Source organism: Cyclospora cayetanensis, unplaced genomic scaffold, assembly GCF_002999335.1.
Source record: "Cyclospora cayetanensis isolate NF1_C8 unplaced genomic scaffold, CcayRef3 CcayRef3_contig_157, whole genome shotgun sequence".
NCBI lineage: Eukaryota > Apicomplexa > Conoidasida > Eucoccidiorida > Eimeriidae > Cyclospora > Cyclospora cayetanensis.
Genome location: NW_020312100.1, coordinates 80862 through 95013, shown reverse-complemented (window position 1 = coordinate 95013; position 14152 = coordinate 80862). Strand labels below are relative to the sequence as shown.

At 53.3% G+C, this 14152-nt stretch overlaps 2 protein-coding genes across 2 annotated transcripts; both read right to left on the bottom strand.

The window, feature by feature from the left end:
* Positions 1-611: 611 nt before the first annotated feature.
* On the bottom strand, positions 612-1571 carry LOC34621015 (the record flags this gene model as incomplete). The annotated part of the gene is made up of 3 exons (XM_026336961.1): positions 1203-1571; positions 764-894; positions 612-707 (listed from the first exon to the last, which is right to left on the bottom strand). Coding segments are annotated over exons 1-3 (596 nt in total), but the record flags the coding sequence as incomplete, so codon positions are not given.
* Positions 1572-4378: 2807 nt separating this feature from the next.
* LOC34621016 (translation initiation factor eIF-2B subunit epsilon) lies at positions 4379-10388 on the bottom strand. The gene is made up of 9 exons (XM_026336960.1): positions 10112-10388; positions 9613-9867; positions 8619-8881; positions 7980-8168; positions 7489-7659; positions 6247-6816; positions 5876-5959; positions 5489-5680; positions 4379-4885 (listed from the first exon to the last, which is right to left on the bottom strand). The coding sequence occupies exons 1-9, from the start codon at positions 10386-10388 to the stop codon at positions 4379-4381; spliced, it is 2508 nt and encodes an 835-aa protein (XP_026192745.1).
* Positions 10389-14152: the final 3764 nt, after the last annotated feature.

Here is a 14152-nt window from a genome sequence, read left to right as displayed (position 1 = left end):
GCATATTCACATATATACTCTATACACATTCACATATATACTCTATACATATTCACATATATAATATATGCATATTCACATGTACATACTCTATACATATACACATATGTTATATGCATATTCACATATATACTCTATACACATTCACATATATACTCTATACATATTCACATATATAATATATGCATATTCACATGTACATACTCTATACATATACACATATGTTATATGCATATTCACATGTACATACTCTATACATATTCACATGTACATACTCTATACACATTCACATATATACTCTACACACATTCACATGTACATACTCTATACATATTCACATATATACTCAATACACATTCACATGTACATACTCTATACACATTCACATATATAATATATGCACATTCACATGTACATACTCTATACACATTCACATGTACATACTCAATACACATTCACATGTATATACTCAATACACATTCACATGTACAACCTCTATACACATTCACATGTACAACCTCAATACACATTCACATGTACATACTCAATGCACATTCACATGTACATACTCTATACCTATTTACATGTGTATTACATACACAAATAGATACAGAGGCTGAGATCCCGCCCCCTCGACTCCGAAGAGCGGCAAGAACGCACGACGCCCTCGATCGATCTGTGTCTGTCTGTGTCTTTCTAGCGGTTCGCTCCCACGCCTGCCGTTGCAGCTCCCCGCTGCTGCGCTTTGCGCCTTCGACTATACCTTTCTGTATGCACAGAGGGCACGAGGACGGGATTCTCGATTGTGCCAAAGGGCCCAACAAAAGGAGCACCCTTCAAATACTCGTACAGCTCGAGGAGGCCGACCATGTGCTCGCTTTCCTGATTAACAACCTGCGAGACAGCCAGCCGAAGGCGCAGCCTCGGAGGGAGACTCCATGTGCATCCTCCCCGCAGAGTCTCTTGCGAAAGAACTGGGCTAGCCTGAACTCTTGTTCCCGCCGGCTCCTCTGCTCTCCTCGACTGCCCTCCTACTCCCCGCTACGCCTCGAATTCTCGAGCACACTGCACCCAGCTGGTCTTGTCATCGCGGCGGAGACAGCGAGAAACAGGATTTAGCGGAGGCAGCTGCAGGCTGGGAAGACGCGCTTCTGAAGCCACCGAGAATTCTGCAGCTGCCATGGGCACCGAAGCTGAATTACCTGCAAGCCCATGTCTCGAGCGAGCTGCTTGTACGACTTCTTGGGGAGGTTCTCTGGGTCCAAGACGGAGGCTTCGCCCCTCAGTCGCCAGTACCAGTAGTTTCCGAAGAAGTCTAGATCCTTCGGCTTCGCCTTCATCAAGGCATCCACGTCGGAAGGCATCGTCTCGATGGGGAGCTCATAGTCTTCAGGCACCGTCCTCGCGAAGTGGAGGTACGTCCTTCGCGAAGACAGCCTTCCAGCTGCTGTGGCTGCGCAGGCTGCTGAAGTCGCTCTCCCCAAGGGAGAGGCGCAACACGCAGGGGAGGGGAGGAGAGACGAGAGATTCGGACGCAAAAATCTCCCGACAACGGCGAAGGGATGCAGCATCTTGCTGCACAAAAAGCCACACCCCGAACTCCGCATGGAGGCCAGCTTCTCGCAGACGCTGGGGCAGTCAGAAACATGCGGAGAGCGGAAAAACTCGACGCAACAGCGACGAGAAGAGGCGCGAAAAAAAGAAAAAACACCGCGGGTAGAGGCGCAGAAGTAGCAGGCACAGTGGAGAAAGCAGCAGCCGTTTTAAGGCCTTTGCAGAGCTCAGCACACGGCAAGCTGTGGCGATAGAAAGCCGTAAAAACACACTTAGGCACACACACACGCACAGACAGCCAGCCACACACACGCACAGAGAGACAGCCACACACACGCACAGAGAGACAGCCACACACACTTAGAAGCTGCGCACATCCAACGCAGTGCAGCCCACAAGGCAGTGTGTATAGATATGTGAATGTATGCGCTTCATCACAGGTACGCATACACACAGCTATGCAGATACACAAACACACGCAGCTATACACAAAACAGATACACAAACACACATCGCCTTGACAGGTACAGTGACCCAAGAAGCAGGCATTTGTGCTTCTGGAGACGGCGGAAGCAGCACCAGCAGGAGGCGCTGTCGAGACACTTGGAAGGATGTGCATGTGAGAGGAGGGAGGGCAGCAGCATCAGGGGGGCAAAATCTTGGCATGCTCTTTCTCGTGACACAAGTTGTGCTGGTCATGAAGGAGCATGCGACTCCCAGAGCCTGAAGGCAGCTGTGCTGCAGGAAATTCGCTGTCTGCTCCTCTGCTGGCGGTTGGTGTTTTGTGCCGCTGCTGGAGTGGTGGCAGGAGGGGAGCCTGCGCTCGTCCTAGGGGACGATTTGTGCGGCTTTTGCTGCTCCGAAGTGTCACACCAAGGCAGTGCATGCGTGCTGCTGCCTCGACAATTTACAGGGGAATTATATAATCAGAGAAGTGGCTTGCCTGGAGTCCCCTAAGGGAGGAGGTGATGCAGCGGGGTACTGCTACCACGAAGTCGGATTCTCGCCTTGAAGACTTGTTGCAGATCTGGACTGCTCGAAAAGATTTAAATCACAGAATTTAGCGCTGGAAAGCCTCCTCCGCGGGAGAATTACCCTGCGCTCCAGATTTTCAGCCGCAGCCCCCTGCGCAGCTTCTGGAGCGGCACTAACTACTACCCTGCAGAAAAGCCAAGTACGACTGCCGCTGGGGGATGCCGCCTCTTCCGTGCAGCAGACTGGCACTTTAGTGTATTTCATGGATCGCAGTGTGCACTTTGGGGGTCGTTGTGGAAAAGAACGAGTCAAGAACGACGAGGAAATCCAGTGCTCCTTCGCGGATCGCATGCACATTCTGTTGCAGATCCGTAACGAGCACCAGAACCGCCTTAGCGGCATGCCCTGTGCTTCTGCCAGAAAACCCCAATAGGCCTTCACTAAGAACAGCCTATTTGGCGTCTGTGTGCCCTCCTATTCCGCAGCCGTAAATGTTCAGTGCATGCGGCATCACCCATGCCCAGCAAGAGGGGGATATCGGGGGGAAGAGGCAGGAGGGGTGAGGGATTGTAGCGAGGCAAAAGCCTCGCGCTTCCAGTCGTGCATACAGGGGCACATGCCCTGCAGATGGCTGCCGATGCATTCACCGTTTGTAGGCGGGAGCAACGCCCAGTGTCACCCGACCCCTTCAGATGTGCAGGCTGTGCTCTCCTTCCAGAGAGGATAGCCTTGAGCCCAAGTGGCGAGGTAGTGCATCTTCAGAAAAAAGGCCCCTAGCTCCAGAAAAGGCCCTTTAACCCCGAGCTGTAGTCTAAAGCCGCTTCTCTGCAAGACGGCATTTAGGAAGCAAAGCGTGGTGAAAAAAAAAACCCTTCCCCAATCTACAAGTCCTATAGGCGGCTGGAGTCGACCAGCGCGCATTACACCCGCGCCACTCGCCAAATAACTGAAAGGTGCCCCCTGCCTAAACAAAGGAGGCGTGCTGCGTGCTGCATGCCGCGACAGCAAGCCCAAACCTCCAGCGATCCTCGTAGCAGCTAGCCAAGTCAGAAGGGCGCGGGCACATTTTCTGCTTTCTCCACCCCTGCCACATTGCGCAAGCCTCTACAGAGCTCCTCCAGAGCTCGCTCTGCCTGTAATGTGCGCTGGCAGTCCCTCAATTCTTCCCTCCCTGCCTTTTGGCCTCCGCCTGACACATAGACATGCAAGCTCCGAGCATCTGCAAGCGTCAAGAATGCAGGGAGCAAAGCGCAGGCAGACGCGCCTCCTCTGGGGGCGGTCTGCTGCTCCAGCCGTCTAGACGGCGTGCTGCATGAACAAGCCGCCGTGCGCCTTGGAGTGCTCGCTCCCTTCCAAGGAAGCGACGCTGGACACATGCAGCGATTTTCTGGAGGCGCCCTTCCGCTAGCTGTGTTTGCAGGTCGCTAGTGGCAGAGTAATCCGTGTAAATATTGCCGCAGCTTTGTGGGGGTGCAGAGCGGCACGCTGTCGCGGGCGTACTGGCTCCTAACTGGCTAGTAGGCATCACCCCACCGTGAGTGTGAGCTTTTTTTCGAGTTATTTCGGAGCCTAGACCTCCATGGAGGCAGCGATCGAGGCTGTTTGTGCGTTCTCGCTATTGCCTCGCACAACGCGGCTTGAGATAGCTCAGTTTGGCAGCAACTAGGGGGCGAGAGCCGCCTCAGCAGCAGCACTCCTGTCGCGAAGCCGCTTCTGCGCAGCACAGGTGCATGAAAGCGCCGAAGAATCGACGGTTCGCAGTTTTTCCAAGACGGCAGCAGCAGCACCCGGCAGGCAGTGCAACGGCCTACCTCTGCTGCGCTCGGCTGTTCCCTACCCCTCTACTCCTTCAATCGGAGTCTTCCTCCACCTCTTCTTCCAGCCAGGCTAGGAAGGCTTGCATGCGAGGGGTCTCTAGGAAGGGCAAAACTGCCGAGGGAGACGGAAGTCGACCGAGGCTTTGAGCCGCGAGAGACTCCGCGGCAGAAGCCGCTGCACTGCTGCTGCCATTCGCAGTCGACACGGCAGTCCGTGCTGCTTTCGCCCATCGAGGCAGGGAAGACTCGACGTCGAAGAGATCCGCTGCATGCAGCAACTCTGCGACTTCGCAGAACCCCCGCGCACCTTCGAACGGGTTAGGCGCTCGCACTTCCTCGCCTTCCACGTCGGTGTAGACGATCTCGGCTTTGCTGCAAAACGCGACGGTCTGTCCCCACAGCAGGAAGAAGGAAAGAGCATCCTTCGAAGGCTCCAGAAAGGAAGCCAACAGAGGACGGCACCGGTGAGACTCCGCGTAAGCCGTCCATCCCTGACAGCCAAACCATGCCCCACACAAACCGTTTCTCCCGAGGAGATTCTTTTTCGGATCAGAATAACAAGCCCGCCCACACGGGATATACATATATTTGTATATATATATATATGCGGGCAGAAAAGACAGGCAGCAGGTTGACAGAAGGAGAGAACAAAAAGCAGAAGCCGAGCACCGCGCAGCAGGTCGACACAGGCACGAAGGGACTGCTCCCAGTGACAGAGAGAGAGAGACACACATACACAAACACACAAATACACATACATGCAGAGATAAATACACAGATACGTGCACACATAAATTCACAAACACACAAATACATAATACACACACATGCATACACAAACACACCAGGAGATGCATACGTCAAAACACAAATACATAAATACACATACATGCAGAGATAAAGACACAGATACGTGCATACATAAATTCGCAAACATACAAATACATAAATACACATACATGCATACACAGACACACCAAGAGATGCATACGTCAAAACACGAATCCATAAATACACATACATGCATGCGACTACACGGACAAACACGCACCGCTGCACTTACGAAAACCACACACTACACAAACAGACTGACAGAGGAACTGCGAGTTGCACACGGAGGGAGAGACGCAGCGCATGGATACCTCTTTGCTTCTGGTTGCTCGCAGCGCGAGCTGCTGGAGCATCGTGAGCAGCACAAGCTCGGAGATATCTGCATCTGTTTTGTTGCAGGCGAGCCGAAAGGATTTCATTTCGAGGATTTTGTGTTGCTGCTGCTGCGGCTGTTCGAGCGCCTCCATGCACATGGCTGCAATCTCTGTGGAAAACGTCATATCCTGCAGCAGCAAGCAGCAAGCAGCAAGCAGCAAGCAGCAGGCAGCAGGTGTTGCCTCAGCGGAGAAGCGATTGGCAGCCAGCATGAAGGAATGCAGTGGCGACGAGACGCTTAGGGTGACTTGCGTGAGGCGAGCTAGCGATACGAAGAAGCCACTGCGTGATAAGCCCCCTTCTTGCTTGCTGCAAAAGCCAACCTCATGTTGCTCTTGGGAGGTTGTGGCACTAGCGAGATCGAAATCGCTGAGAGCCGTGCACGCATCCGACGCGCGTGACTGCGTCTGAAGCACACCCAGAAGACGCGCATAAGATCCAGAAATAGGCATCTTGCAGTCAACAACAGCTAGTCGCCCTCCTTCCTCAGATCTCCCTCCGTCTCAGAGGGAGCTCCTCCCGCTGCTGCTGCAGCTGCCGCTGCTGCCTCCTCCTTCGCGCAGCAACAGCGCGACTTCTTGTGGCGACGCGTGGGAGCTCTAAAAGTGCGCCAAAAGCGAATTCTCCTCAGAGCTCGTCATCACTATCAGCAGCAGCAGCAACGGCGACGCGGAGAGAGTTTTTCACTTCTTACGTCGTCATCCTCAGCGTCGAATTTGGGGAGCGGCAGACGAATACGGGGGAGGACGGAGGCTCCTAAACTCACAGCCTCAAAGTCTGCAGGAGACATTCCCCCTCCAGGATTGGGAAAGACGACACCCTTCCCATCCTGCCCCAAGGAAACTGTCTTCGAGGCGTCTTCTCCCTTCTTGGAAGCTGCCGCTGCTTCCACGCATGCATCGCTTTGCTGCTGACGAAGTCGCTGCATGGCTGGAGCAGACGGCAGGCAGCAGCGTGTGAGGGGAGGCAAAGTCACCCCCTCACCAACCACCACTCCTGGTGCAAGCAAGCAGCCTCTGTTCAGTCTGGCGTTCTTCTTGATGACACACTTCGACGCAATCAGACTGTCGTGGATAACGGCTCCGTCTTCCACAGTTACGCCTGCCAGCAACAACGACCCCACTATGCTGCAGTTGTTGCCAATGCTGCAACACCGTCCCACGAGACTCTCGCGAATTTCCGTGCTGTCTCCAACGCTCGCGTCTCCTTCAATAGCAGCCAAGGGGCCTATCGAACCCCCCACCCCCGCGGAGACGCTTGACGACTGAGCAACTCCACACGTGTACACATACATGCGTAACATACATATATGTATGTACATATGTATACGTATATTTATGTAGACATGTGTGTGTATGCACATACATACATACACATCTATATATACATATATATTTGTAGACATATAAATACATATATATATACATACATACATATATATATCTATACCTGTACATACATACATCCATATATATATATATATATGTGTACGTACATCCACACTTCCATACATCCACACTTCCATACATCCACACTTCCATGCATCCATATGTATATACAATCGAATGAAGAACGGAGGAGCGTAGTATGGGCTTCGCGAAAGTCGGCTACAGAGGGCAGCAAGAAAGAGAAATGCCTGGACGGCTGGTCTGTAGAGACACAAAGAACGCCTCGCGCGCGCGCGCGAGAGAGAGGCGAAGACAGTTCAACCAGCAGGTGAAGAAATAGACGATAGTGGGGTTCTAAGGAACGAGCAGACGCTGTTTTACGAAGGCAAGCACATACTTTTGGAGGCAGCTTTTTTTTCGAGAAAAGCCTTCAGGAGGAATGCGACTCCCGCCAGCGTGCATGCATGAGTGGTGAGCGCATGCGCAAGGGAGAGAGGGGTGGGTTGCCAAGGAAAGGCAAAGGGCAGATACTAGCAGCCACAACACACCTGATACACCCCACGACCTCGATATTTGAGATATTCCTGAGCCTCAAGAGCATGCGAATCTGGAGCTAAAGGGAACGTCCACCGCTCGAGAACGTCTCGTAAGACTGCCTGGTAGCCTCTTGGATCACGCGCTGTCAAGACATACAGCTGACTGTTCGTCTGTCTCTCCGCCTGTGGCACGCGACGACGACGCCTCGCATCGCATGTACGCGCATAGGCCAAAAGCACGGGGAAGGGAGAGAGCTGCTCGATTCTGCACTTGATAGACTAGGAAAAAGAGGAAGCATGCATGAGAGAGAGACAGAGAGAGACAGAGATGCATGCACATGCATCTCTGTCACTGTTGCAGCTTCGTCCGAGAGACAGAGGCACTCAGGATCTTCAACTTCCTGCGGGTTTGCATTCTTGCCACAGACAGTCAGACAGACAGTCAGACAGACAGAGACAGACAGACAGACAGCGCAGGGGAGCATGCTGCTGCGACTGCTTGCCTCTAGCACATGGCAGAAGATCGTCTCGAGCTGCAGCTCCTGCTTGAGGAGGTGGGGGATGAGATGCTTCTGCAGCGTGTCAAAGTCGAAGCTCTGGCCGAAGAGGCGCAGCACCGACGGCTCGCAGATGTACAGCTCAGGGAGCGACAGATCATACCGCACGCGAATTGGAGATCCTGTAGATGCTCTCTGACAGAGAAAATAACACGCGTCAAACAGAGAAAGACAGAAACGTGGAGAGAGAGAGAGAGAGAGAGAGCATATGGGGGTGTGAGAAACGGAGAGAGACGTACATACAGGCAGGCAGACGGAAATAGCGTGAAACGCATGCGAAGCGGGAGGAAGGGAGAAGAGAAGAAGAAGGGGAAGAAAAAGAGCAGCGAAGAAATAGGGTAGACGGAAAAGGGAAGAAGCAGAGGGGTAGAAGAAAGGGAGAAGAAGAAGAGGAAAAAGGAAAAGAGAAGATGGCCTTTTAGATTCAGCAGGAGGGAGGAGTCGAGAGCTTGCGCGCGGCTACCCCCCTCCTTCCCCCTCCTTTTAGACGCAGAAGCAGCGCAAGAAAGGAGCAAAAACACCCACCCACCTCTCCCCACACACCTTTCCCCGCCCCTCTCCCTCCCCGCACGTAGCTAGCCTTACGTTGAGCAGTTCGTCGGTGACAAGCAGCGCACGCTTGCTGTGCAAGGGGCTAAAGGCGAGGAGCTGCAGAGAGTCTTCATCATAAATGAGGCCAGCATCATCGGGGAGCCCTCGTTGTCTGCTGCCTGGAGGCGATACTTTAAGTACCCACGTAAGAGCTGCTGAAGCCTTCTTACCTCCGGAGGAGACACGCTGACTGTGGGCAGCAATTGCACTGCGCAAGTCTCCGACTGCGAGAGTTGCGCCGCTCATCAGCACAAAAGCTGCAGAAGCGTGAGAACAGGGGAGGCAGCAACAGAGAGGAGGGGGTTGCAAGGGTCGGGCAAGTGTAAGAGAGCAGGTCCTTTCTGGCATGCAAGAATGCTCTTCGGGGGGAGAAGAAGGGAGGTGAGGGGGAAGAGGTGAGGGGGGAAGAGGTGAGGGGGGAAGAGGTGAGGGGGGACTGGAAGGCAGAGTGTAGCCGCGGCTGGAGAGAGAAAGAGAAGCGCACGAGAGAGAGAGAGAGAGACAGGGAGAGAGTTGCTTGAAATCCTCATGAAAGGAGCAGCTCAGCAGAGGTAACTGTGTGAAGAAGCAGGTGCGGCATGCAACGTGGGTAGAAGGAGGCAACAAGAGGGGTGTTTCGGGGGAGAAGGAGAAGGGGAGGAGAGGAGAGGAGAAGGGGTGGGAAAAGCGTCCAAAAAAGAGAATGCTTTAGACGAGGTCAGGCAGTGGAGAAGGCGCAGCATGCGAAGTAGAGAAGCCACACGGAAAGGGATGCGGCACGATGAAGAGTGAAGACGAGGCAAGAGCGAGGGGGGGGGGGGAAAAAAAGAGGGAGTGTGATGGTCTCAAGGCGAGTTGACAGTCCTTAGATGCGTTACTACCAATAAACCACGAAGATATTCTCCCCCCTTCCTCCCCCCCGCGAGGTGGATCCAGAGGAGAGGGAGGGAGAAGGAAGGGGGGAGAGCACTGGCGAAACGTGTCGTTGTCTCCTTCGATTCGTCCTTACTGCTTCTGACATCCACCCTCGAATCGAAGTCTCGAAGGGCGTCGCCAACGGACTGTACGGCGGCAGACAGCACCATGCAATGCAGACGCAGAGGAGGCAGTTTGCTGCTGCTGCTGCTGCTGCCAACGCGGGCGCCCGTGCTGCTGCTGCAGCGCCGCTGCTGCTGCTGCTGCCTTTGTTGGTGTTTTTCCACGACAGCCTGTACTTCATGTCCAGCAGGATCATCGCGCACCAACACGTACAGCTCAGTAACCCCTGGAGCCGCAGAAAGCCAACAGACGCGCACAAGAGATGCGTTGAACGCGCCCAAGCCGGAGAGTAGCAGCTGGAGCCACTCATGCCCCCTGATCAGCCGCTGGCTTGTCAGTGGGGAGGGTTTCGCCGAAGAGGAACAGACGCCTGGGCAGTCTGCCCCACGGCAGACGCGCAGTCGCCGCTTCGCGAAAAGTGCAAGACACCCAACACCAGACGCCTGTCCGCTGCAGCAGCAGCCACCCACCGTTTCTTTGCATGAACTCGATTGCGTAATCGACGAGGGGCAAGCCGTTGACGGGCAGAAGCGCGGGTGACAGTTCCGAAGCCAGCGGCTCGAAAGCCTCCGACTCCTCGCGGCTTGGGAACGCCACCAGCACTCCCAAAAGAGATGCGAACTTGAGGTCGTCGCCATCGGTTCGGGGTCCAGCGGCTGCTCCTGCTGCTGCTGCCGAAGAGGTGGTCGCAGAGGCGTTGTTTCTCGCCGCCTTTGGGAGACCTGTGGCGGAAGGCTTGCCGCTCATCCTGCTGCAGCGGGGGGAGCGGGGGCGTTAAAAGATATTGAAAGGGCTGCTGCGGGAAATTCTCCGCAGAATGAGCCGCGGAGTGCGCGAGAACGCGGAGATCGGCACTGCTCCGGCGGTCATGCGAGCTGCACGCGCGCAGCTGTCGTGACACCCGAAAAGTGGCGGGCAGGGGGCAGCGCGAGAACGGTGGGCGGGCCGATCACACAGGCGGCAGGCGGCATGCATGCGACCCCCGCAAGACACTCCAGACAAAAACGGGAAACAAATAAACCGGTAAAATTACACGCGACTCCAAAAAAAGTGCATGTTTAGGCAGCGGGGCCCATGGATCGCAGGCTTCAGCCCCGCAGAGGGCTGCGAGCGACGCTTCTTCCTGCGCATGCAAAACGACGGAGAGGCCACGGTTTGCAAGACCTTGCTTCTTCGTCATTTTGGTGGTGTCGCTGTGGCGAGACACCCTTAATGCAGTGTTGCACCGGCTCGCGCACCAAGCCCGTGACGTTTTGCAAAACGAACGCAGTGTGTGTATGTGTGTGTGTGTAGACAGTTAGTACACCTGCGAGAGTAGTGGTGGCAGCAGGCAGCCACCACTCGGCAGGGCCGCTTGGGGGGAAGCCGAGTATTGCTGAAGTGGCCTCCTCCAGAGTGCTGGCAGCCATGCGCTGCGCCAGAATAGCCTCAATGAGCCTCCCTGACACCCCTTTGCATCAGGCAAGCGAGTGCGGAGGACGCGCTTGGCCTTAGTTGGACTAAGGCGATTTTTCGTTGAACCCACTGAAACCGTTTGCGCGAAGACGTAGGTTCGGTGTCAAGTGCCGTAGCGGACGGCTCTTCATAGAGCATTAGCGCTGTCGATGTGAGCTCCTTCTCCAGTTCTACTACGTACAATATGCGCACACGCATGCTGGTGCCTATATTGATGAGCATTCTCTCGTGGCAGCATCCTGCTCTCTTGCACTGCTGCCATGCTATCTTGTGGTTTCTCGCTAGTCCTTGCGGCTGATGCACCACAGGGCCAGTCGCGAGCCGAAAGGGGACCCTCAGGAGTTACGCAGTCACGTCGTGCAGCGCTGGAGTGGCAGGCTCAGCTACACTCAGCTACACTAAACACTTCCTACTCCGATCATACAAAGACTAGTGAAGACGTGCCTTATTTGATGGCCTGCTCATATACCTGTTTACTGCAGAGACTGTCAGCTTGATACAGCACGATGCAGTGGGTGCCTGCGAGATAGGAGCAACGCGTATCTAGATGTGAATGCATGGAGTGCCTAGAGGGGGCAGCTACAAGCATCCTAGCTGTCCCTCTCCACTCACTCGAAAGAATTGTGGGGTCCCCGGCAGGAGAAGTTAGAGCACTCAGTTGCTTTCTACTCAAGTGGTTCATCAATTCTAAAGCGTCACTGGTCGGTTGCATTATTACTGAGTCTCTGCCATTCTGAGACTACAGGACGTGTCACTTCGGGTAAACCTGAAAAATCCTTTATTCAAGCAGCTGTTCGTCTACGTTACGGCGTTTGCAAGCCACACATTATCACTTCTGGCTGATATACCGGTCTGTTGTTGAATTTCCCTGCTCGAACAGTTTCGGCTCTCTCACAGCTTGCTGTTGGGTTGATCTCAGCACAAACCACTGCGCACAGACCTCTATGAAGGTTTGCACTGTACTGATCTCTGTAGGCGGGCAAATTCCTCTGCACGAATAGAGTCGCTATGGAAATGCTGCTCCCTCAAATAAACATGCCACAAGTAACATCGCTTTCTGTTCATACAAGGGTAATGAGCGCGGTGCCTCTCCAGATGGCGCACCCACCAACATTATGTAAACTGAAAACCATGCCTTTCTGGCAGCAGAAGGGACCTTATCTTCACAGTTGCGTGCAGGCCAGCCTGTGCTGCCCCAACAGGCACTGTCTCACAAGCCCCTTCAGTTGCCGAGCGTATTTTCCCCCTATGGTGCCAAATAAAATCAAAATATTGAATGACTCAATAGGCTGACATAACGCATACTGCTTTTGTACGGAACCCTGATATCCCATTGCGTCCACAGCCAGTGGATAAGCTGGAAGCATCCGCATGGAACCGTGTAGCGCTACCAACTGTAAGGCCTTATTCAAACTACACAAAGGGAGACGTTTAACCACGCACGTAATATTGACTCGGTAAAAAGTAAATGCGTGCTCTGTCTCCTTGTGTCTGAGGCTCACAGAATTATTTGGATGAGGGGAGAGGAACAGCTAGGATGCTTGTACCTGCATCCTCTAGGATCTCGGAGCATTCACACCTAGTTGCACGTAGGACCTTGCTCGCAGGCACACATTGCATAGTGCTCTATCAAGCTAACGTCACTCGGCAATAAAAATGATATGCAGGCAGGCGATCCAGCTAGACAAGTCTTGACGAATTCTTGTAGAAGTATTTAGTGCAGATTAGCCATCTATAGGTTGTGTGTGTTCAGCTTGAGATTTTGATTCTGGTGGGTCAAACAAGCTTTGCCCAGAGTATGACCAAACGAAAAAGGCGGCGAGCAAGTGACTAGGGCGGTTTGGTATTCCGTGAAGCAATAGTTTGTGCCTCTATCACGTTCCCTACTGACGGGGGAACCATAAAACTATCAATATAGGCTTGTAGAAAAGTTTCACACTACTTTGAATTATTTTCAGACCATGCCGCGCTGACACGCATTCCGTGTGAAAACAGAGGGTCCACATGGAGCCGTAGAAGGGCTGGATTTTTAACGAGACTTTCTAGTGCAATGGTGTGGGGAACATCGGCCTCTGTGGGTTGCAAAGCAGGCACTGTTCGCGAGCTTCGTATTGCCTGCGAAGAAAAACTGCGGCTCCTTTGGCTCACATGGCTAGTCGGAATGTACAATATTCCTGGAGCTTTCTTGGTTTTCGCCCTCCCCTGGCGCACAGTGTGCCAGACGCTTAGTTTCATCTTTGAGTATTGCTTGCCAAGTCTCTAATAATTATTCTCAGGGTGCTCTGTACACTCCAGTTTGTGCGCAGCCGCTCTCAACTTTGTTGTCCGCACATTATCCTATTGACTCTTTCGGAGTTTTGAAATTTACTGGGCTGAATGCATCGGCTGTTTCCACGCTGACATTGCTGCTCCGTGAGGTTCGGAGGCATTGCTGAACCAGTGCCGTTATGTTCCACCCTTAAAGATGTTACGGGAGTTTGTTTGCAACAGGAGGCTCAGACATTTCAAAGCTCCGACGAGAGCGAAGCATCGCGCAGCCACGGCCATATTAATTTGGCCCCCCATTTGTTGGCCAGTGTGTGTGTCGTTCTTCTTGTACATTTCACCCTAGCAGTTGATGCACAACATTGCGATCCTCCTTTGCAGTGCTTTGGTGTATGCTTTTGAGTGGGGAGTGATGATAGAACGAGTTTCCTTCGCAGTTCCTGCACGGAGCTGGTCCTGACGAACAGGCACGAAGCACGAGGATGCTTATGTAAAAATAGGGGAAGCTTAAGCGGGCTAAAACGACACTTAAGAAGTTTGTACTACTCTAGTCATATACTCCTAAAAATGGTAAGGAACTGACTAGTATTGTGTGTGTGTGTGTGTGTGAGCTCGATGCAATGTGCGACTAGCTGCTGTGAATGCTAGGAGAGCTTAAAGGGTGCAGCTACGAGCAGCCTAGCAGTCCCTCTCCCCCTATGTAGGGAAGCCATGCAATCGCGGGAAGGACAAGGCGCAGGTTCCCGCAATGATACACAGTAACTTACCACTAAGTTTGCATCGAGTCTGGG